The following is a 24512-nucleotide window of genomic DNA, read 5'->3' as shown; positions in this document are numbered from 1 at the left end:
ATTGGGGTACTCGGCGAGTCTAAGCGTCAGAAAGAGCAAATGTCGGGATTTCTTGTTGTTTATCTTTGAGATACTTGCCTTTATCATATTAGATCAATATAAATCCGATTTTATGATATATATGAGTATATTCTTGATCTAATTGAATATATTTATCAATTAATAAAATATTTATTTCCTTATGTGATAATTGATTAATTATTTTAATTAATTTGTAAATTGTTTTGCAAGAAATTATTAAATAAATCAGATATGGATAATTATGTGATTAAATGTTAATTTAGATTATTTGTTATTTGATCCCCTATGTTTTGAAAAGTTTAAAACTTGCCCTCAAGTTTTGAAATTTATGTTTTGTGATTAAAAGTTTAATTTAGACAATTTAAATTTCAAACCCTAGAATTTTACAAGTTTAAAATTCAACCCTATACTAATATAATATTACAAGTTTAATATATATATATATATATATATATATATATATATATATATATATATATATATATGTATAATTAAAATGCTAGTCTTACCGTTAGTAGGCCTCATTCACGAAGCTGGTCTATAAGATGGGTATAAGGTTGCTGCCTATAAAATGGCGCTTAATGGGTGTATACTCACACCCACCGCTTGCTTGATCGGTGGAGGGTCGTTAGCCGAACGGGTAGGATAGGGCAAATTCATCTCTTCATTAAAAGTATAATATGAAATACAAAGTAACTACATGTTTTTCAAAAATTTCCCAATCCTAGTTACTTTAGGAAAAGTGAATTGATGCAATCCCATGAAATTACACTTTGCACCCTTTCTAAGAAGTTAGTGGAACGTGTGTGGTTTACCGGCACACTAATTGGTTCTAAGCAAAGGTGGCAAAGGGTGATTCATTGTTTATCATAGTTCGATGGAGCATGTGTGGTTTATCGTCACATCAAATAGGTGATTGTTACAATGAAGGCACCATGTGAATTTGCATGGTAATTCACACCCAATTTGTGATCCTCGGTATCCCAGTCACAAACGAGAGGGGCATATCGAGATTTAAACATGCCATTGAAAAGTTTCAATGAATCTCCTCCAAACCTAGGAATTCTTAATACATTTAGAACTTAAAGTTATGTTTTCATGGTGGAGAATTAGTGAATCGTCATTCACTTACCTTCAAATTGTTTGCATGTTAGATTACGGCATCCTTTTTCTAATATGTAAATATTGTTGTTGGATCCTAGCCCTAATTTTTTTTATTGGGTGATAATTAGGGATTCAAAATTCTAATCTATCTTTGTCCTTTCTATTTGTAGATGTCGAACGCAAACAACGCTACTGCTAGTTCGTTTACATTGATGAGCCTTTGTCAAAAGGTGACTTTCGATGAGACGAACTTTAGCGAATGGATAAGATACATTCGCACGATTGCTCGCTACGAGGACAAGGAGTATGTCCTCGATGAGAAGCTCGAGAAAATCAACCCAGAAATCGCTACTCCGGCTGAAATGACTGCTTTTGAGACTCATGAACGTGATGCAACGAAGGTTCATTGCATCATGATAGCCACAATGAACGCTGAATTCCAAAAGTCCTACAAGGACATGTATCCGTACGAAATGCAACAAGACTTTTTGGAGAGATACCACCAAAACACGAGGCAGGAGCGTTACGAGATTTTCACTAACATGATCTCTGCCAAAATGGGTCATGGAGAATCTCTAACCGTGCACCTACAAAAGATGCAAAGGTATGTCGATCGTCTTCGCAAGTTGAATGTTGACTTTGGGGAAGACTTGGCGATCGACATGGTGCTTTACTCTTTGCCTCCGTGTTACAATCAATTTAGGATGACCTACCACATGAACAAAGAAGAGGTCACCCTAAGTAAGCTCCAAGGTCTCCTTAGGGTTGCTGAAAGAAACCTCAAGGACAAGTCTGTTGCACCCACTCCCAATCCACCCGCTACTCCTGTTTTGGCCATTGGGCAAGGAAGAGGCAAGAAGAGGAAGGCTCCGTCTAAGAGCCACCGCAAGGGAAAGTCCCGGGATGGTTCCTCTTCTAGTGGGACCAAAGTTGATCCCGCTAAGCCTAACCCTAACCCAAAAGAGGCAGAGTGCCATCATTGCCATAAAATAGGGCATTGGAAGAGAAGCTGCCCAGACTACCTGCAAGCCATAAGGGAAGGAAATATCAAGCCGTCTTTCACAAGTATATACACAATTAAATCTAATGATTCATCTCATGCTATTTCTTGGGTCCTTGATATCGGTTGTGGTTACCACATCTGTTCTGAATTGCAGGGACTAAGAAGAAATAGGGATGTGGAGCATGCAAGAATAAATCTAATCATGGGGAACAGAAGATCGTCGCCTGTGACCAAGATTGGAGTGTATTCTTTAGTGCTTAGGAATGGTTTATGTTTAGATTTGAACAATTGTTGCTATTCGCCAGAAATGGCAAGAAACATCATTTCATTTCATGGTTTGTTTAGACAAGGTTTTAGATTTTCTTTTAATAATGAGAATGATTCTATTCTTGCTTATCTAAATGGTGTCTTATATTTTGAAGCAATACCATGTAATGGAATTTATGAAATTGTTATGATTGTAGATAACTTAGGAAATGATGTTTTATGCATGGATTCTTCCAATGGTATGGATAGAGCAACCTTGTGGCATTGTCGATTTGGACATGTCAACAAGAAGCGCATAGCCCAACTCTAAAAGGATGGAGTGTTGGAGTCATTCGACCTTAGAGAAGATGACACATGCGAGTCTTGTTTGCTTGGAAAGATGACTAAGTCACCCTTCATTAGTACGTGTGAAAGGGGTGAGGGTCTATTGGACCTCATACATACCGATGTATGTGGACCGTTTAGATCAACCACAAAGGATGGGAACCGCTTCTATGTGACTTTTACCGATGACTATAGTAGATATGGGTATATCTACTTAATCAAGCAAAAGTCAGAAACGTTTGAAAAGTTCAAAGAGTTCAAGAATGAAGTGGAGAATCAATTGGGCAGGAAAATCAAGATGCTTCGATCCGATCGAGGAGGAGAGTACCTAATTCTTGAATTCCATGACTATCTCAAGGAGTGTGGAATAGTTTCACAATTGACGCCACCTAGGACACCACAGTTGAATGGTGTGGCAGAAAGGCGTAATCGAACCTTGTTGGACATGGTTCGCTCTATGATGAGTCGTGCTTCACTACCTATCTCGTTTTGGGGGTATGCCTTAGAGACTACCGCCCACATCCTTAACCGAGTCCCTACTAAAAAGGTTGCCAAAACACCTCACGAGATGTGGACAGGGAAGGCTCCCTCGTTAGCACATATCAAGGTTTGGGGTTGCGAGGCTTTCGTAAGACGAGACACTCACAACAAGCTCGAACCTCGTAGTGAGCGATGTATTTTCATCGGCTACCTGCAGAAATCCTTTGGATATCTCTTCTATAGACCGAAGGACAATGTTGTCTTTGTTGCGAGGAGAGGAGTTTTCCGAGAGCGAGAACTCATAAGCCAAGGAGACAGTGGGAGGCAAATCGAGCTTGAAGAGATTCAAGAGTCGATAGATGAAGGAACCTCTAGCGCTGGCACTCAACCCGAGGAGGAAACTACGGTTGAACCGATTGACGAGTCATTACCTCTTAGACGTTCCGAAAGAGTTAGAGTTCAACCCCAGTTTTATGGTTTTCATATTACTACCGAAGGGGACACGTATATTAGTGATGGTACACTAATAAATCTAGATGAACTTAATAGCTATAAGGAAGCCATGGCACGCCCGGAGTCTGCGAAATGGAAAGAGGCAATGGACAGCGAGATCCAGTCCATGTATGACAACCAAGTTTGGAATTTGGTTGATAATGTGCCCGGACGTAAGATCGTTGGGTGCAAATGGATCTTCAAGAAGAAGACCGACGTGGATGGAAACGTACACACATATAAGGCGCAATTGGTTGCGAATGGCTTTACTCAAACACCCGAAGTTGACTATGATGAGACCTTTTCACCAGTTGCGAAGATAAAATCTATTAGGGTGATGCTAGCAATTGCCGCATTTCATGATTATGAGATTTGGAAAATGGATGTCAAGACCGCTTTCCTTAATGGGAAGTTGGCTGAGGATGTTTACATGGCTCAGCCAGAGGGGTTTGTGGATCCGAAGCATCCAAATAGAGTGTGTAAGCTTGAGAAGTCCATTTATGGACTTAAGCAAGCATCTCGCAGATGGAATCTTTGCTTCGATGAGAAAGTCAAAGATTTTGGATTTGTACGAAGCGAAGATGAATCATGTGTATATGTCAAAGCCAGTGGGAGTATAGTAAGCTTCCTCGTTCTGTATGTCGATGACATACTACTCATAGGAAACGACGTCCCGACTCTGTAGGAGGTTAAGTCCTGGCTCGGGAAGTGCTTCGCTATGAAGGACCTCGGAGAGGCTTCCTATATTCTGGGAATAAGGATAGTGAGAGAACGAAGTAATAGACTAATAGGACTTAGTCAGAACACTTACTTAGATAAAGTACTAAAACGTTTTAGTATGGAAAACTCGAAGAAGGGAGAATTACCGATACAAAGTAATGCCAAGTTGAGTAAGACTCAAAGTCCGAGTACGGAAGCTGAAATAGCTGAAATGAGCCGAGTTCCATACGCTTCCGCAGTTGGCTCAATCATGTATGCTATGACTTGTACTCGCCTTAATGTAGCCTTTGCTTTGAGCATGGTTAGTAGATATCAAGGGAACCCTGGCAGAGCCCATTGGATTGCGGTTAAGAATATCCTTAAGTACCTTCGGAGGACGAAGGAATGGTTCTTAGTCCTCGGAGGGAGTGATGACTTGAAGGTGCGAGGGTATAGTGACGCCAGCTTTCAGACCGACAGGGATAACTACCGTTCGCAGTCGGGCTGGGTCTTTACCCTGAATGGAGGAGCAGTAACTTGGAAAAGTTCCAAGCAGGAAACCGTAGCTGATTCAACGTGCGAATCAGAGTACATTGCAGCGAGCGAAGCGTCAAAGGAGGCAATATGGTTGAAGAACTTCATCAGTGATCTTGGAGTTGTACCTGCCATAAAGGAGCCCATGGAGATTTTCTGTGATAATGAAGGATCGGTTGCCTTGACCAAGGAACCGAGGGATCATGGTAGATCTTGACATATCGACAGAAAATATCACTTTATTAGACATCGTGTAGAAGAAGGACAATTCGTGGTGAAGAGGATATCATCAGAAGATAACCCAACATATCCGCTTATGAAGGGACTGAGTAGGGTTAAGCACTTGCAGCATGCTAGGAGTATTGGGCTGAAGGATGATATTAGTATAGATTAGATAGTATTGGAAACGTGTAATAGATAAATGTAATTAACATTTGATGATTAAATAAAAGAGTATTATTTATGATTAATGTTACTGTCTTATGTTAATTGTTTAACTATTGTTTCACTTTGCATGTTTTGACTTCCAGAATAATTGAGTTTATTAAGAATAATCGAATTATTCAAATTGTCCACAATCGTTCATATGTTGGAAGTAGATATGAATGAAGTTTATCATGAATTGGTGTGTAGATTGTCTAAATAGTATTAGACATAGCAAAAGTTTGTTGCAACGTTCATGAGTGCTTGAACTAGTTTTGAGCATTGGAACAAACCCGTGCTTGCTGGAATCACCTTATGGAATGTGATAAAAAGGGAGATCGCAAGACGATAATATCATATAGTCTTAAAACCTAGATATATGGTTTGTTATTTGTTAATTGGTTGTACATTGATAATGCGAAACCGCATCAGTAACTTGATGTTATAAAATGCATTGTTGTGTATAGTTGATTAATGAATAAGTAAATGCATATAAGTCGAAGTTTATCTATTACTTTTATCCTAAGAGGGTAAAAGCGATATCTCGGCCGCTCGATGATTTGATTTGACTTATGTGTCGGGCCCGGTCAGAACTAAATTGATATGTTCGATTAAGTTCTATATCAAATAAATCGGAGATCGAGAAACCAAATGCTAGACAAATTGTTCCATAGAATTGTCAGCATGATATCTAAACAGAGGACTGTACGATCCCTTATCTAAAGGACAAGATTGATTAGATCAGAGTTTGACAGCGTCTTTGAGAGCTACGATTGCTAATCAGATTATACTTGTATATAGTTACTAGACTTATCCAAGTGGGAGACTGTTGCAATAGTGTCTAAGGCTGCAACTAAATTAGGCAAGTATTTGACCCGGTAGTGCATGGTCCTTTTGGGTTGCCTTCACCATAGCAACTTGACAGGATGATTTATTATGAGAGAAGAAATATTATCAATATATTATGAGAATAATATAATGAATAATAATATTATTTGATTAATATAAGTCATAAATTAATTAGGAATTAATTTGGTGACTTAAAGAGATTAATTGAATAAAGGGGTATAAACTGTCAATTGTATGATAGTTGTACTTTGGGCTATAAATCCCTTATGGATAATGGTGGACGATTTCTAGGGCTTAGGATAGGCTTAGAATTCGTCCAAAGGCTTATCAATTAGGGTATTGGATTGCTTAGGGCCTAAGTTATCCAATTAGGGTTTAAGGGTGAAACCCTGGGAGCCTTACAAGTATAAATAGACCCCAAGGTTAAGGAAATCGGCACTTATACTTTAGAAAGAAACCCTGGCCGATTTTGATCCCCTCTCCTCTCTCTCAAATCATCCTCTTGCTAGTTGGTGTTTGTAAGCCATTAGAGGAGTGACAATTGTGACTCTAAAGCTCCAAGGACAAGAAGATCAAGCAAGTGATTCAAGGTAAACTTCTAATTCTAATTTCATATGTTATTATGCTCTATTAGTCATTAGAAGTCTTGGGTTCAATGCATGTTTAATTAGAGAAACCTAGATCCAAACATTAGGGTTTGCATGTGCACATAGGAATGTTCATATGGCCAAAACCCATCAGAAAAATCTATTGACACGTATCATGGAGGAATCCTTGAACTGGTACTATCAGTATAGTTGATCCTTAGGGAAGATCCTTATGAATAATAGAAGATAATGTGGATTAGGAAATTGGTTTAATTGTTTGATGATTAAACATATTAATTATAATATTGTGGGTTGAAACCTCTATGTATTCACCAGGTTTCCCAACCTTATCCACTCAGTTTATTGTATCACATGTAGCAATATTAAAGATATTTTTTGCTGAGAGATTCAAGGGAACATACATTATAGCCCTACCTAAGCTTATATACATAACCAATTAAACTGTGTCGTTTTGGGCTAATTACAACACACGATTGTTTTTCTTTTCCATCATCGTAATATTCTAAAATTGATTGTTTCCGCTATTTTTGGTATTGGAGGATTTCTTACTTCCAGAAATCGATCATGTAGGTTAATTGAAAAAAAAAATCATCGTATTTGCAATTGGAATTGGCATGTTTGAAATCGCACAACAACATACAAAGGGTAGAAATTGGCATCCGTTCATGTTGTTCGCCACTCACTGCACTATCAATTTGTAATTGAAATTGCCCATTGATTACCGAATTTTGCTACTAGTAGAATTTGTAAACCGATTTTTGTATGGTTCTCGATTTTTGTTGACTGGTTGTTCATTCTCATTTGTTGCTGCTCAAATTTTCTACACCATATTCAACTCGTTACCTGCTGCTTACTGATTTCTGAAAAAAAGGTAAATTTTTTTGTAAAATTTCATGATACATCTTGAATTATTTTTTCTAAATGTTGGTGAATGATGAAAAAAGAATTATGAACTTTGCTTGCATCCGTTCATGTTGTCTCCCACTTACTGTGCTATCAATTTGTAATTGAAATTGCCAATAAATTACTGAACTTGGCCTCTATTTCGTTCTATTCACTATGCTATTTTATTTTATATTAATTATTGATTTTGTCATTGTTGCTGGTTATTTATTTTTTTCTAATAAGCAAACTATCATTTTGTAAATATCTTAGTTGGTAAATGATATTTTCTAATTCTTGATTATTGTTGGATGTAGTGTATAGTGAATGATGTCTGAAACCGAAGCAGATGGGAATATCGAAGCACATACAATTGAAGATGTTGATGCAAATGATTTGTTAGAAGCAACATATGAAACTGAAGAAATAAAAGATGCAAATGTTGAATGTGAGGAAGATGGACTGAACAATGAAAGTATTTTAGGAAAGGTTTTCGATACAACCGATGATGCATATAACTTTTATAATGATTATGCATTTGTACATGGATTTGGTATACGTATTCATACCACATGCAAAAATAAGGGAACAAATGAACCTTATCGAAAGACACTTGTATGTGACAAAGAAGGTTTTAAACGGGAGGATGGTAATACTTCAATTGGAAATGAGAAAAAACGTCGTAGAGAAGTTAGGATCGGATGCAAAGCAATGTTTCGAATTTCAAAAAAGAAAGATGGGAAATGGTTTGTGGACTTGTTTGATGACACACATAATCACGAATTGAGCATGACACCAACAAAAGTGATGAAGCATCGGTCTCATGCGAAGTTCCACCGTACAATGAAATGTAAATCTCTCATGGTGGAACTTAATCAAGCAGGGTTGAAACCTTCTCAAATTAAAAAGGCTATTAATGCAATGAAAACCTCAAATGAAGTTGATGTTACTTCAAAACAATGTGTTGATGTATTATCTAAGCAACAAAAACACAACAAAGGAAGAGAGTTTTATGGACTAATAAAACATTTACAAGATAAAGCATTAGTGGATAATGATCAATATTATGTTGTGGATTTGTGCAGTGATGGTTGTCCTAGAAATATTTTTTGGGCTGATGGAAGATCAAGAGACGATTTTACTAAATTTGGAGATGTTTTTGTCTTTGATGTAACTTATATGACAAATAAATTCAAGATGCCTTTTGCTCCATTTACTGGGGTGAACCATCATGGACAGTCTGTACTTTTTGGTGGAGCGTTGCTAGAAAACGAAAAGGAAGAAACTTTTGTATGGTTGTTTGAGCATTTCCTTAAATGTATGTTTAGCAAGTACCCAAAGGCTATTATTACTGATCAAGACAAAGCTATGGGTAAAGCAATAAAAAAAGTGTTTCCAAACGCTCGACATCGCTTTTGTGCATGGCATATAAAAAAACATGAATTAGAGCACCTTCGACCATATGTTGCTCGTTATAGTTATTTTCAAGAATCATATAAAGAATGGGTAATGAGTGACACAATTGAAGAATTTGAAACTAGGTGGGAAGTTATACGTGATAAGTATAAACTTGAAAGCAATTGTTGGATAACTGATATGTATAACCAACGAGTACATTGGGCTAAAGCCTTCTTAAAGGATATTTTCTTGGCCGGTATGTCAACAAGTGGACGAAGTGAGAGTATTAATTCATTTTTTGATGATTTTGTTAACTCGAGTACCATGTTGAATGACTTTTTAGTGCAATATGACAAAGCAGTTGCTTCACGAAGGGCCGCCGAAGAAGATGAAGATTTCAAGACTATGAACTCGAGGCCAGTTCTTTCCTCAAGACATCCAATTGAAGCAAAAGCAGGTGAGTGTTATACTAGAAAGGTATTTGAGATTTTCAAAAAAGAATGGATGGAAGCTACTAGCAATTTAACGCATGAGACTATAAGCAAAACTACAGAAGAAATCAAGTATCGAGTTGGACAATTGGACATTAACAAAAAATATTGGCGGATTGTTACCTTTTATTTGTCAAATAAGATCCATGTCACATGTTCTTGTGCTAAGTATGAGACTTGTGGGATTTTATGTAAACATATCTTATATGTGATGAAGAAAAGGCATGTTGACACACTTCCGAGTCACTACATTTTACCTAGGTGGACCCTTAATGCTAGGTACAAGGTGGGTAAGCGTAGTATCGGACTTGAAGAAATGAATAATGGGAATGGGGTTAGTGCTTACACTTTATGGTGTGTTCGTTCAAATTTTAATAAAGTAATTGAACAAGCAAAAGACTCCCCTTTAGAAATAGAAAATGTCAATAACGTATTGATAAAGCTCTTACAAGATCAAGCAATACGGAAAAAAACCTTTACCAGTTGAGAACGTATCTCAAGGTTCTTGTGTGAGAATTTCACAAGTCGATATGCTACCTCAATTATTTGTCCGGGATCCTCTTGCTCCAACCAACACGAAAGGGCGTCCTAAAATTGCTAGTAGAATCAAGTCTTCTTTAGAAGTGCCAAAAAAACGAACATGCTCTTATTGTCAAGAATTAGGTCATTATGCTACTAGTTGTTCTAAAAGAAAGGTGCGTATAGTAGTAACTTACTTTGTCATGATTTTGCAGTTCTTATATTTATATAATAATCTATTTATATTTTCATGTATCAGGTAGATGAATCGTTGCAAGAGAAACATTGATGGGATATATAGTTGCTATGATTTTGGTTAATTCTACTCATTTTTCTAGCTTAGGTTAAGCGTCCTTTTTTTAGTTTGAAGTACTTGTCTTTTTTCCAGTTTTGGACATAAATCGTGTACGTTGCTGTTCTGGAATGAAAATGTTGAATGGTTACTACTATTATGTGTAAAAAAAAGAAAGTACGGGGGTATTATTTGTAAAAAACAGAAGTACGGGGGTATTATGTGTAAAAAATGAAAGTACGATGCTATTATGTGCAGAAAAAAAAAGTATGGGGGTATTACGTGTAAAAAAATGAAATTACGATGCAATTATGTGTAAAAAATGAAAGTAGGGGGTATTATGTATAAAAACTGAAAGTACGATGTTATTACGTGTAAAAAAGGGAAGTACGGGGGTATTATGTGTAAAAAATGAAAGTACGCGGATATTATGTGTAAAAACTGAAAGTACGATGCTATTATGTGTACAATATGAAAGTACAATCCTATTGTTGAAAGTATTATTTTGTTAAAAAGAAAATTGATTCAAGTATAATGTTGTTAATAGGTATAATGCAACAGTAGACTGCTTCTACTAATCAACATATTCTTTTTGAGATTTGAAATAAGAATGTTATTATAATAAAAAAAACCCAACTAATGGTCGGGAATGTACATATTACAAACCGGAACAAAAAATGCCAAAAATATGACAGCACCATATAGAAAGTTACAAAATCCTTACAACTAATTACAACTAATGACAATAAACTTATAAATCTACCAAACAAGAGTGATGAACATTAAACCCAACGATGACTGTTTTCCCTTTTTACCCTTCCTGCCTTGAGTTTCATAGTAGTCCCCAAATTACCTCTGTTGCCCCTATTGGTCATTGGTAAGGACTGTTTTCCCTTTTTACCCTTCCTCTTGAACCGAACCGTAGATTATCTACCATAACGATGACCTGCAAAAAAATCAATGAGGTTTTGAGAAAATTGTAGCCTTCATATGTAAATTACTGGAGAAACTTATATCCACATGGAACCCATTCATTAAGACCAACAAAATAGCTAAATGCTAGCAATAAAAATCTTTATATGATAATTCCTTAAAATACAATAATCATGGTAAAATGTCCAACTTGTCTGTTACTAAAATGTCCAACTTCTTTGCCTCTTAAAATACCTTTCTCCTTGCATCTGGATTTCTATCCATCTAATATATATCAATTAAAATCTTCAAAAGACATGAATGCCCTTACAAGTGTTTTTTGATAAAGAAAATGACTACTTACTGGAGCTAGACAAGGATTGCAATATATCATGACTTTAATACGTTTGGCACTAAGATCCTTAATAAGTTGTTTCCATCCTTGATACAATGTTTCATCCACTTCCCAATTCCACCATAATTGTGATATAATTATTGTCTTTCTCTATCCTACCCAATCTTACACAATGCCAAAATGTATTAGCATCATAAAAAAGGGTAAAAGGAAATGAAGAGGCTGAAAGATTACCTGCAACAAGAATGCTGATAAAGATAAATTGAAAGAATTCTCACTTTCCTTAACTGAAATAGAGAAAGCGCCCATGTTTCCAAAGGGAGAATTGACACATAGATAGAAAATTTTGTATCAATTGTCCCAACTTATAATTAATGACTTCAATCGATGAAGGTAAGTGGCCATTGAAATTTCAATTGTCGATTACAGACTTCAACTGATACCAGATCGATGCAAATAGAACAAGAATCAAGGGGAAAAATCAGAAAGCTTCACTATTGAATCATTCCCTAACCATCTGTAGTCCTCTTTCGCCAAAATTGTTACAATTTCTTCAATCCAGGTCATGTCGTCGTTACTGACCTGGTGGATCAAAAACACAAATCAGAAAAAAATGAAGCTTTTATGTTAGGAAGGAAGTTTGAGAACCCAAAACCCGCACCTTTTCCGGCGATTTCCAGCTGGGCGGCATCGCTTGCGTCGTCGTTTCCCTCTCTGGTGATCAGTGATGCCGCCATCGGCGACTACCCTCCTCTTAGTTGTGTTCCCCTGACTACACAACAACACAGTGGGATTAACAACCCACACGGTGTTTGTTTTGTTTTTTTCTCCAAAATTGGGGTTTTAATTGTAGTATATATATATATACTTTATAGTATATATATAGAACCGGCAAATCTAATCTAGATTTCCTAAACTAATACCACCTAATTCCACCTATGTCAACAACGAGACTTGAACCCTCGACCTCAAAGATGGAGGGCACCACCTGATATCGCTGGGCTAGAAGCCCTTTGGTTTATAATAGTATATAATATAGATTATGTTTGGATAAAAGTGTTGGAAATGGGATATTCTCATTATGCCTCAAAAGAGTTACATATATAACCATAAATAGATGTAGAATTGACGATAGGCAGCCAGCTTGGCAAATACGCACAGTTGACCCTCCAAAAAGAAACCACGTTGCGTATCAACTGAACAAATCGTCTTCAATAATCTAACCTCTTTCATCCTTCCATAGTCTATACTCTTTTCCCTATTAATTTCTTCCCAAACCCACACTTTTCACCATTTCTGTACTCAAATTACTTCTCAAACAACAATCAAAATGAAGGGGGATCGTCGTCAACATGGTGCAATCAGGTGTTACGATATCAATCAGCCTCTTTTGGCTCAAGAACGCTACAAAAAGATGGTGGATTCCACCACCGCCGCACGGCTGTTCACCAAGGTGCTCAACAAGCCGACGAATCAATCAAAGTGTACCGGGAAATGTCACAAGGGGCGGTGCTCCGGTCATCATCATAAACACGCGGTTTGTAAGTCCAGAGATAAGGCTAAAGGGGCCATGAAGATCAGATCGATAGATCCTGAGAACGAGTGGACCAAATATCCTGTTGGGAACTCGGCGACTAGGGTTTTGGCTTATTTGGCTAATGAAGAGGGTTACAATGATGATGATTATGATTACGAGGGTAGAGTAGAAGAAACTTATGCGTATGATGACGACAATCATCATGATCATGATGTTGGTACTCATGCAATAGACCTTGGTGCTGGATTCGCAATTGGGATTGGGATTGTGGCGGATGAGCGTGAGAATGATGTCCATGATGATGATGATGATGATGATGCCATGAGCTTTTGTGATGTGGGGTTATGTTGGGGACATGAAGATGAGGATGAGTATGGAGATGATGATTGGTATTTGGTAGGTGGACAAATGGAGTAAATTCAAATTCTTTTTATCAAATTTCATCATATCATCATATTCTAATTATGCATGATGATTTTGGGGTTTGGTTTAAATTATTGTGTTATTATATGTTAATGATGTAATCATATAGTTTGTTAATTGTGTATTATATGAATAAAGTTAGCTCAATTCTTGTTGTCACTTGTTTGTTTCCAAGATAAACCATAACTCCAATGATTCAATTTACAACTACTTTCTTCAAAATTGATCTACAACTACATATATATGTTCCTTGATTTGTGGGACCCATTTTAATTTATAACATAATAAATCCAACCCCATGAAAATGATAAAGGATGTGTTTTTAATCATTTTGTGGGGATTGTTTCTTATCATTTGATGGGTCTTGTGTTAACATGAAAACAACATTTGATGGGTTTCCTTTCAATTTTTTAATACAAACAAGACCAATAATAAATAATAAGACAAAGATTAATATGATAATCATATTTAAACTCTCTTTCCAAAATACAACAAATTTGCATTCATGCCAAAAGGCCTTGGCAATTGAGAAATAGTAGTAATATGGAACATAATCAATCAATCCTCTCATCTTTTAACTGGAAATGGACAGACATATAAAACCAGCAAAAGTTATAATATGCACAAACTAAAACACTACTGAATATTTGGAGACATATTTTCATGGCTAATCCTTCTTGCTAATTCAGATAAAGGATGATTAATCGGATTTTGATCATTGTTATTTTTCCAAAGTCTTCTAGAAGATTTCTTGATGGAACACGGTTGTGATGATACCATTGTTGTTGTCGGAGGTTTTCTTGTAGGCGTTACATTTACTGACCTCAAATTCAAATTCCCTTGTGCTTGTGGAGTCTACAAAAACAAACACACATTTAATTCCTCAAAATATGTTTTCATTTTTAAAAAATATATATATTTTTTCAAATTCTAGACGTAGTATATATTTTATACATACCCTTTTGATCATGCTCTTTGGTGTTTCTCTTTCATTATTATAAAAACTGGGTAATGGCCGAGCTTTAAAGCAGAAAGTTTGACGAAGTCTTCTAAATTCTGTCTCTGCTTTCTCCTGTATTTTTAAATCATTCAAATATAAAAAAAACAAGAGAAAATAAATGAAAATTTGAGAAATGAGAAAGATTATAATAACCTTTAATGATGTTTGCAGCTGCACTTTCTGCGCTTCTTTTTCATTAAACTTCTCTTCAAGCTTCTGAAAATAATTAAATGCAAAACATAGATTCATTAAATTACAAGAAAGAATATTTTAAGTTTTTTAATAAAAGGCTCAAGAGTAATAAAGTAGGTTGCTATTCTTGCCTGTTTTCTTCGTGCAGCTCTTTCCTCTGTTCTCAAAGTAAAAGGAGAAGATACAGTTGGTGATTGCAACTTGTTTCTATAAGCATTCAGTGACTTTGAACTACATTATTAACACACAATAATTCAAAAAGGTTAAAACAGTAATTTTCCCATTTATATTTAGAGTATGAATCCTTTAAAATGTCAAAATGATAATTCCTGAAACAACTTACACAGCTGAGAAAATGTGCCATTTTTGACTCGGAGTTTTGCTTCCAACAGCTGAAGGCGTTTGTGTTTCCACCCTTTAATAAAAAGTAAAAAGAAACAGCAAGATTATTTAAATCATTTAAAGAAATAAATTTTTTTTAGAGTAACTTACCTTCTTTTTACGGAAGGTGTTGCCAAAGGTTGCTTATTCACCCCACTTTTAACCTAGGAAACAAAATTCACATAAGTTTAAGCTGCATTGCATATAAAGGAGTGGCAAAAATGTAATTTACCTTGGAAGGAGTCCTTGCAGGTGTTGGATAGCGTTTGGGTGTGGAATGAGCACTAGGAACAGGTTTTTTGGTTTCATTCTTTTGAACATTTTGAGAGTTTAATTTGCATGATTGTGATTCTTTAACAGAACCAGAATTCATTAACGTGTATAAAGATCTTGGAGCTATTCTCTTTTTATCTACAGAATCCATTGTAGTGGAAATGGAATTTTTGGATTTTGGAGTGATGATGTTGTTTTCTTTTCTGGGATTCATAAAAGCAACATACTTTGATGGTGAAGGTGGGATTTTAGCTTGTTTCTTGTTGACTAATGTTGACCTGAAAGAAGGTGTAGCTGGTTTTCTCCTCATTCTTGGTTGTAAAACCTCCTGATCTGTGTTCGACTTTGACTAAAACAATATAAAAATATATAATCAATCATTTTTTAAACTAATCAACAACAACAAAAAAAAAGAACAAGTATTATAAATTTATAATTACCTTCAACAAAGGTCTGTCCATTTGAGATGTTCTACTATCCTCTGAAACAGAAACATGATCTTCAAGATTCTCAATCCTGTTTACCAAATCTTTCTTCTTCAAACCCACATCTACTACAACCTTTTCAGTTCCCGATTCAACAAGATTGAGAGGTTGTTCTTCTTTGACAATTTTCACTGTGTTTAACAATGGTGGTTGTGGTATATGAATGTTCACCAACGATGTTTGTGAATAATCATGGGGTTTGGGGCTGCTGGTGGTGGTGGCGATGGCGTTTTTTTCTTGCTCAAGCAATGCAGCAGCGGCTGCAGCAGCTTTTTGAGCAGCCACTTTCTTGTAATGAGCTTCAAAGAAAGCTTTCTTTTGGGCAACTGATCCAGGTTGGGCATAACTCTTGGCTTCTTCAACATACCGTTTATGAGAAAATGTTGACCATTTTTCCCAAGCTAATGACTCTGATGTGAACCTCCCAAAAGAGACTGAATCTCCAAGAACATGTACATGGTTCCCCTGTAAACAAGTAATTTTACCATCAAAGAAACACTCCAATTGAGTGCAAGAAAACTGCTAAGAGTATGCTTTTAGTGAAGTTCAACTCATTGGAGCATTTCTACAAACACTTTGTAGTCAGTAACTCACTCACAAAAACATATTTTCAGTAAAATTCAACTCACCAGAGCACTTTGACAAACAATTGGTACAAATTGGTAGTTGATAACTAGAAATCATGATGAAGAATAATCACTTGATGAATTTGTCGAGACTTACATGGTTGTTGGGTTCAGGTAGAGAATGCATGAGACATGTCGATTCTCCCATGTCTATCAAGAAGACGAAAACACAGAGAAGAAAACGACCCAGAAGCAATAAAGTAGATCAAGGTAAGGGTTTCGTTACAAAATCTTTACTTGCAACTGACCAATTACTCAAAAATTTGAAATTCAAATGAAAAGAGGCGTACGTTATAGAAAAAGTCGCCTGGGGTTTCTTCTTTTTCAGCTGGTGGTTGGGTCCTACCTATTTGAATTTGGAGGAAACAATCATCTGAGTAACGTTCATCTCTTTAAATGCAAATATTAAACTAGAAAAGCCACTCAAAGTCCAAAGCCTTTGCCTTTATAACTCAATTTAAAAATCCACTGATATTTCAAATATTATATTTTTCCCCTTATTCTAAATATTTGGCTTAGTTACTAATTTATTTAATAACTAGTAGTTTATAATCCGTAGTACATAAAATTAATTAAATTTTTATAATAAAAATTTAAAATTATTAATCAATTATTTTAAATAAATTTTTAATTAAGAGATATTTTTTAGTTGTATACAATTATAATCGTTGATTTAAATAAATACGTGATCTTATAATATGTATCAATTTTATTCTAATATTATTAATTTAATATAATTAGAGTGAGAAATTTAAAATTTGTAATGGAAAATCAATACATTGACAAGTGACATGACATTAATAGGGAGAGAGATATGAGAATTTCTAATATGCGTCTTAAAGACACATAAAAAACATTAATTATGAAAAATATTACTTTAATTAAATGTGAGATGTATTAATTATAAGCAACATTTTCCATAAAAAATGCATTTTATATTTTTAAATTAGAAATATTTCATATAATTAATACATTTCATGTTTAATTATGGTAATATTACTCATAATTAAAGTTTTTTTATTTAGTAAAATTGTCCAAGACATGGAAGTCATTTCGACATGTCGGCTCGGCAGAAAGCAGTTTTTCAGTTCATTGTAAAGAGCTCTCATGGTTCAAATACAAGCATGATATGGTTAGAGATGTTTTGGTCGACATATTTAAGCGTGTCGGTTTTTCTGCCAAGAAAGAGGCACCTATGAATTTCTTGACTGACTTGACAGAAGGAAGATCAACCCTTAGACCTACTGACGTTTTGATTTTTGGATGGGTTGGAAGGAAACATGCATATGTGGACCTTATAGGGCTTGAGGATCGGGGGTTTCACGGTGGGACAGACTGGATTACAAGCTGCTACATGCAAGGTCAAGAAAAATGAGAAATTATGTATGAAAAATCAACACGTGTTTATACCATTTGCATTTGATACATTTAGTTTCCTTGCGTCGGATACAGTAGAACTTCTTAATAGAGTACAACGGATCATGCATAACAATGTTATATCACATAGATCTATGGTTGTAGTCTTCAAAAGAATTAGTTTTACCGTACAAAAAGTCTTAATGACGTAACTTATTGCCCGTTTGCCTTCTCGTTCGTTGTACGATGATAACTAAAATTTATTAGCAAAATGAATGTATTATGCTTTAAAAATTAAAAATAAATAAATAAAAATCATAATTAAGGATATCAGCCCGTTTGCTGCTGTAGATATACAATTGATAAAACAGCTATAGATATACAATTGATAAAACATAATTGTAAAAGCGAATTTTTCGTAAAAAAAGTGCGTATAAAAACAAAGATATTTTTGAAATATATTGCATAAAAACAAATAGTAATAGTTAATTATGTAACAAAATTAATTTGTAGGAATGAATTTGTGAAAAATAAAATTATGAAAAAAGACGTAAAATTTATACAAACTTTTTTTTATAAAAAATATTAATTTTTAAAAATATAAAAAGCAAACATGGGGGAATTTGTAAAAACATGTATGGACGAATTTATAAAAAAGTTTTAAAAAATATATGTAAACTCCGTTGTAAAAAATAAGTTTTAAAAATGTAAGTTTAAAAAAAGGGATAATGACTTAAAATGATAATATATTTTTCTATTTGTATACATTTGGTCACCGAGTTTTTTTTTTCGTCCACAATTAACTTTTCAACTTGTTTAACTGTATACATTTAGTCTTTATGACTGGCTACTCTAGGTAATCCGGAAAAAATATCTTAAAAGGGTAATATATTTATCACTTTGTACACATTTAGTCCTTAATATTTTTTTGCACATTTAGTCTTTAATATTTTTTGTTGCAAAATAAGTCTTTGTTGTTTTTGTATACATTCAGTACTTATGTTCGGTTTTTTAGGGTTTTTTCACGTCATCCTACGCGACACAATCATTAATAAAGTGTTCGGGGGTTGTTCATGGTTATGGTCCGCGTCCATATTTGAGTCTACTATAACTTTCGATTAAATTACTTCCGTTAAAAAATAATATATTTTTACTTAGGATCTTTATATCCATGCGTTCTTTATGAATGTATGTATAAACATTTTTTTTATAAAATCGTAATTAAAAATATATTGTTTTTTTAACGGGAGTAATCTAAACGAAAATTATATTAGACTCAAATACAAAAGCGTGGATATAATGATCGTTAAAATATGTGATTGTATAAAGAATTCACGACGTCCAGAACACAAGACCTAAGCCAAACCACAAGAACTAAACAACCAAGCAGTCGAGGTCGCGGTGGCGGTGGCGGTGTCCATAAGCATGAACAGTCCCGAACAGGCCCGACCCAATAGGGTGGGCAAGTTGGGCGACCGCCCCAGACCTCGCCATGGTTTGGGGCCCCAAAATAATTTAAGTGACATATGTTTAATGTATATATATACAACCTCTGTAAAAATATCATTAAACGTGCCTTTGGCTGAGTTGGTTAAGTGGTGTTTCATTCTACCGTGCAATCTGAGTTCGATTCCCATTATTAGCATATAAAAGTCTTCTAAGGATTTTCTTTTAAAGATGAGCCATATGGCTCTTCAGACAATGTCAATAGACCTCCCATTAAGTTATAAGATATCAAATTTTCTTTTCTTTTAATATATATATATATATATATATATATATATATATATATATATATATATATATATATATATATATAGAGAGAGAGAGAGAGAGAGAGAGAGCGCTAGGTTCAAATGTTTCTAGCAACTATTGTGTGCATGAATGCACCAATAGGAAATTAGGAAAAAATAAATCATTTAAGGGTATTATAGTAATCTTTGCATAGTTAATTATGGTAGATCAACAACAATTCCTTATATCACGCAAGAAGCAAAGATAAATATAAAACATTAGCCCTAAATCGATTTCAACGCTTCCCACCACCCCTGTAGATCGATTGAAAACAACGTCGGAGAGGACACCTTCAAAGGACGGTAATACCATTTTTTTTCTTCTTCTCTCTTCCACAACTGCCACTTCCAGATTTGATAAAATAATCAATTGAAGATTAATTGTTTGATTGAGGATTCATATTTTCGCTTAGCCAGAAACCAAAAGACTCGGGTGAAGATCTCTGTCTCGTATTCAACAAGCAGCCATGGCGACTAAAGTTCAGAGGATAATGACCCAACTTATCGTACATATTCTTTCCTTCTCCAAAACCAACTTAAATAACTGGAAACCCTAATTGATTTCCCACATTTTCACTTTTATTTGAAGTTACGACTAATAGAATCTTTAACTTTTTCCTCTTAATTCCAGAACCTGATATTCAGATTCCTTCAAAGTGTAAGATGTACTCACATTTTGAATTTCATTCAATGGTTTGTTTGGACAAATTGGCTGAATTTCTGAGTTTTATGCTGTGTGTAAAACAGAAAGCGCATATCCAGATATGGTTGTTTGAATTGGCTGATTATAATTTCGTATGCTTGGTTGTTTGATGTAGGGTTTTGATGAGTACATGGATTTGGTTCTTGAGGATGCAGAGGAAGTTAATATAAAGAAGAAAACCATAAAGGCTCTAGGTCAGTTAGCTTGACTATCCTTCTTTCTATCTTCCTCATGATTATCCTTCTTTCAATCTTCCTCATGATTATCCTTCTTTCTATCTTTTCTGCCTAATAACCGATGCTTCATACATATGATGCATTCCAACTGCTCGACAAAATGTCAGTAAGAAGTTTGATCAGTCCTATGTAAGACACGTTGCTTTTAGGTTAAAGTATACTCAAATCCAACTTCGAAATGTCTTTTTCTCTCTCTGTAGCAACACTTTGTAGCAACAGTAAGAGCTGCATTTTGATTGTCAATGTCAAACATGAAACTTTTCAATTGGGAAATAGTCAAATAATGTTTGATCTATAGTTATTACTATGAAAAGAGTTACACTTTGTTTCTTGATATCTTATATGTATAACTCTGAAAGATCTATAACTTTTTCTTTTACATTGCATAACAGAGAATCACCATGCTATGTGGAGCAACCAAACTCACAAGAAGTGCACTATCTTCAACTGAATATCACTCATCATTCTTCAGAAAACAGTCATTCTTCACCAATTCTGTGGGAAGAGAGTATGGAATAAAGCATTCCATTCCAGGGGACTTTCACAAATGGGTTTCAATTCCCACCCACAACTTTTCAAGCTTTGCTTATGGCTTCACTCCATTGAAGCACAAGCCATTGGAATCCCTCATTAATGTTGAGAGAGAAAAGCTTCAAACTCCAGAGGATCTGGCTTCGATTTGGGATGATGTATGTTTCTTTCACTTGGTGATCTCTTTTAATTTGAATCCCATTAGTTTTCGTGAATTATCTTTTTTCTTAATTTTAATTTCCAATTATGTGTTACTTGGATTGGTTCATATTAGAATGCAAACACATGTTCATTCTATGAGAATATAAATATTACATAAAACATGTGTTGCTAGTAATTTTGACTTCAGAAAGAAAGCGAGTCCTTTTAGTCTGTAATCTTGTAAAAGAGGGTTTCAACTAGACTACGGGTTGTTGTTCTAGTAGACATAAGCCGAAAGCCGCGCAAACCAGATCACTCTAGACTTTTTACACTTGCTCAATCTCTAAAGCTAATTCGGAAACTTTGGAATGGGAGTAAAGCCCGGCGAACCAATCTCGATAGTAAGCATTGGGCGGGCGATAGGGAGGACGCTCTATTGGCTTAGGTTTAGTTGGTACAAAATCAAGTTCAAAATGGATAGGAGAAATTTGATTGACTGATGGTACTTTAGACCTCCACTCCCTCTGCCACCATTCAATAGGCTTGACTTTCTAGCTTCTTCTTGCTTGAGCTGAGCACGTAAGCCAAGCCTTCACTTACTTATTCGTAGACTTTTCTGGAATCTCCATCTCCTCATCGCACTTGTCAATCCGCCTTTCAAGAATATCTTGAATAAGAGATCCCTCCATAAAGAAAACCGATGGAACAACCACATCACCCTAATCATGAGGAAATGCGCTATGCTATAATATCGCCCAAAGAGCTTCGGCCTTAGCTTTTGCAAAGCTTCTTTTCCAGAAAAAGTTTCTTAACAGTCAGGAGTCCAGTATAGATGTAGGTAGAGGGCCATCTTCGTTCCCTGAATCCGCTAGTCAGTCGTCATTCAGTGAAGAGTCCTAAAGCATACCAGCAGTGAAGTGAACCTCTTAATTCAAGTGCAGTTCGATGATCTCGTGCTAGGGGCACTGAAAGCCATAAAAAATAACAGCCTAAGCACCTTTCCCCGGGATTCTTCATAAAACCAGCTTCAGCAGCAAAGACTTCTACTTGAGGACAGTCTACCTTTGGTGGTGTGGATATGGTTAAGGCCTGGACTAGGGAATCTCATATTATTGACAGCTCAAGCAGTCCCTAGCGGGCTATCCGTCATTAACTCGAAGAAGTGCAACAAGACCAGTATCGAACTGGGATTGCCTCTGAGCCTTAGCATTAGTGCCTTGGATCCTAGGACTGATTACAGGGAATGGATGATGGAAGATAGAGATGACAACTCTTCCTATGAAAGATTGTCAATACCGGGAACATTCATCTAACGATTCAACTATATTGAAGGTTTTATAATCTTAGTCTGAACTAGCAATGCTATGGTACTTGGAACTCTTTTATATAAAAATAGAATAGAAAAAGACTAGAAGTTATTCAATGAATCTACTAAGAGTAAACTAAGAATAAAGAAGCAAACTCGTTTATTTAACATAATGATAAGAAGGGCACACATGTGAAGCAAGAGGATGGAGGGCAGCCGTCCGACGATTGAGGACTGCACAGGTACCTACCTAGTGTCGGTCGCACATTCAACATAGCGTTCGGACTCATGTGCCTTTCAGAACCAGGGGTCTTCGAGCCTGCTGCGAGAATCTGTCCTTTAGGTCAGCCTAAAGTATCGAGAATAGTGTCCTGTTGGTCAGCCTATCGATAATCTGTCCTACGGAATCGAGAATCTGTCCTGTTGGTCAGCCTATCGAGCGAGAAGCTATCCAAGTAGTCCTATTGAAAAAAGAAAGTAAGGGCATAAGCAGAGAGAAAATCCCGAGTATTACTCTATTAATAGATGATAAAAGAAAAAATGAAATTGTTATTTGACAGATTGAGAGTTAATCACACTAGAAATGATATATATTACACAGGTAATGGTGGAATGCTGCCGGAAAGCTATCATTTCGGAAAAAAGGATACGTTCTCTAAGCGTAGAGGTCTGAATTTGCGAAGGTCAATTCCTAAGCCAATCCAGCCTTTGACTTATACTCCCCCCACAAATAATCTGAATTCTCATGTAAATAAGGATGAATTGCTTAATAGTTTTCCTATTTTAAGTCTACCTGTGAATAGTTTCCCTCTTACTGATTTAAAAGAAAGTCTGATTGTTGAACAACTTAAAGTTCACATTTGTACATGCTTTAGAATGTTTATGCATATAGAAAAAAATAATATGATTTAAGTGCATTCTGTTATATATTCTGTTAGAATATATATATATATATATATATATATATATATATATATATATATATATATATATATATATATATGTCTTCTGAGAATGTTTTTTAACAACAAGTATTTTTGTTTAACTGGTAATACTAACGAGTAATGTATTTTGTTAGAATTTATTTATATATATGCATTGTGTTAGAATGTCTTTTGAGAATGTTTGTTAACAACAAGAATTTTTGTTTAAATGGTAATACTAACGTAAAACTAACGAGTAATGTATCTTATTCTTTCAGAATTGCATGGAGAATAAATTCAATATTGATCATACAAAGAGAAATATTTGGAATCGAGTTCAACAACAAGTATATATGCGAAAATCAAGTGGATTATATGGACCACTGAATTCAAGAATGCTATTTTTTAAGAATTTTATTCATTTTTGATGATATTCTGTTAGAATATGTATAAAATATTAAAATGTATAAGGATATTAGTCTGTAAGAATATGTATGAATTTGTATTTTATTTCGGATGTGTATTAAGAATATAATCATAGACCCAACTTGGATGTATATGAATAATAATCTAGAATTCTTAAATCAAGTTAATTATCAAAAATACCTGTATTGGAAATACATTCTGCAAGAATAAAATCGAAAATATATTTACTAGTTTATGGTTGACATTCAGTCATTCTGACAGAATAAAATCGGATTTTTAAATTTGAATTAATTTAAAAAATTCAAATTTTTTAAAAATAAGGGAATTAAGGATCCCTTAAAATCCGAAAATTTCCTTTTTTAAAATAGGTTAATTGACTAAAATGCTCTTTTGCTGAAATTTGTGTGATTATATGATACATGTTACTCTATTGTAATATCATAGACCCTCAGATCATGATTGTTGATTCTATTCATCCAGTGGTCCAGATTTGTGCATTCTGGCATACAATAGTTAGTGAAAACAAA

General features: G+C 35.0%; 3 protein-coding genes across 3 annotated transcripts; 2 read left to right on the top strand and 1 right to left on the bottom strand.

Annotated features, from left to right (window-relative positions):
• The first annotated feature begins 8016 nt into the window (after positions 1 to 8016).
• LOC111894363 (protein FAR1-RELATED SEQUENCE 5-like) lies at positions 8017 to 10383 on the top strand. The gene is made up of 3 exons (XM_052771300.1): positions 8017 to 9909; positions 10028 to 10270; positions 10354 to 10383. The coding sequence occupies exons 1-3, from the start codon at positions 8017 to 8019 to the stop codon at positions 10381 to 10383; spliced, it is 2166 nt and encodes a 721-aa protein (XP_052627260.1).
• A 2395-nt stretch (positions 10384 to 12778) lies between these two features.
• LOC111883100 (uncharacterized) lies at positions 12779 to 13772 on the top strand. The gene has a single exon (XM_023879474.3). It carries the CDS (start codon positions 12984 to 12986, stop codon positions 13605 to 13607), a length of 624 nt encoding a protein of 207 aa, XP_023735242.1. The 5' UTR covers positions 12779 to 12983; the 3' UTR covers positions 13608 to 13772.
• A 277-nt stretch (positions 13773 to 14049) lies between these two features.
• Positions 14050 to 16950, bottom strand: LOC111883102 (protein WVD2-like 7). Its single transcript, XM_023879476.3, has 9 exons — positions 16668 to 16950; positions 15900 to 16409; positions 15419 to 15808; positions 15298 to 15350; positions 15149 to 15220; positions 14937 to 15036; positions 14767 to 14829; positions 14572 to 14685; positions 14050 to 14468 (listed from the first exon to the last, which is right to left on the bottom strand). Exons 1-9 carry the CDS (start codon positions 16716 to 16718, stop codon positions 14250 to 14252), a joined length of 1572 nt encoding a protein of 523 aa, XP_023735244.1. The 5' UTR covers positions 16719 to 16950; the 3' UTR covers positions 14050 to 14249.
• Positions 16951 to 24512: the final 7562 nt, after the last annotated feature.

The sequence above is a fragment of the Lactuca sativa genome, chromosome 4 (assembly GCF_002870075.4).
Source record: "Lactuca sativa cultivar Salinas chromosome 4, Lsat_Salinas_v11, whole genome shotgun sequence".
Taxonomy (NCBI): Eukaryota; Viridiplantae; Streptophyta; class Magnoliopsida; order Asterales; family Asteraceae; genus Lactuca; species Lactuca sativa.
The sequence above is the reverse complement of the archived record's forward strand: the minus strand, read 5'-3'. Positions and strand labels throughout refer to the sequence as shown.

Bases quoted from the DNA above. Each gene is read 5' to 3' on its own strand.
- LOC111894363 (XM_052771300.1), top strand. From the start codon at position 8,017: ATGTCTGAAACCGAAGCAGATGGGAATATCGAAGCACATACAATTGAA. The intron at 9,910-10,027 runs GTTAGTGCTTAC...AGCTCTTACAAG, and splicing joins AAATGAATAATGGGAATGGG to ATCAAGCAATACGGAAAAAA. The intron at 10,271-10,353 runs GTGCGTATAGTA...TTCATGTATCAG, and splicing joins CTAGTTGTTCTAAAAGAAAG to GTAGATGAATCGTTGCAAGA.
- LOC111883100 (XM_023879474.3), top strand. From the start codon at position 12,984: ATGAAGGGGGATCGTCGTCAACATGGTGCAATCAGGTGTTACGATATC.
- LOC111883102 (XM_023879476.3), bottom strand. From the start codon at position 16,718: ATGGGAGAATCGACATGTCTCATGCATTCTCTACCTGAACCCAACAAC. The intron at 16,410-16,667 runs GTAAGTCTCGAC...ACTTGTTTACAG, and splicing joins TACCTGAACCCAACAACCAT to GGGAACCATGTACATGTTCT. The intron at 15,221-15,297 runs GTAAGTTACTCT...TTTTTATTAAAG, and splicing joins ACACCTTCCGTAAAAAGAAG to GGTGGAAACACAAACGCCTT.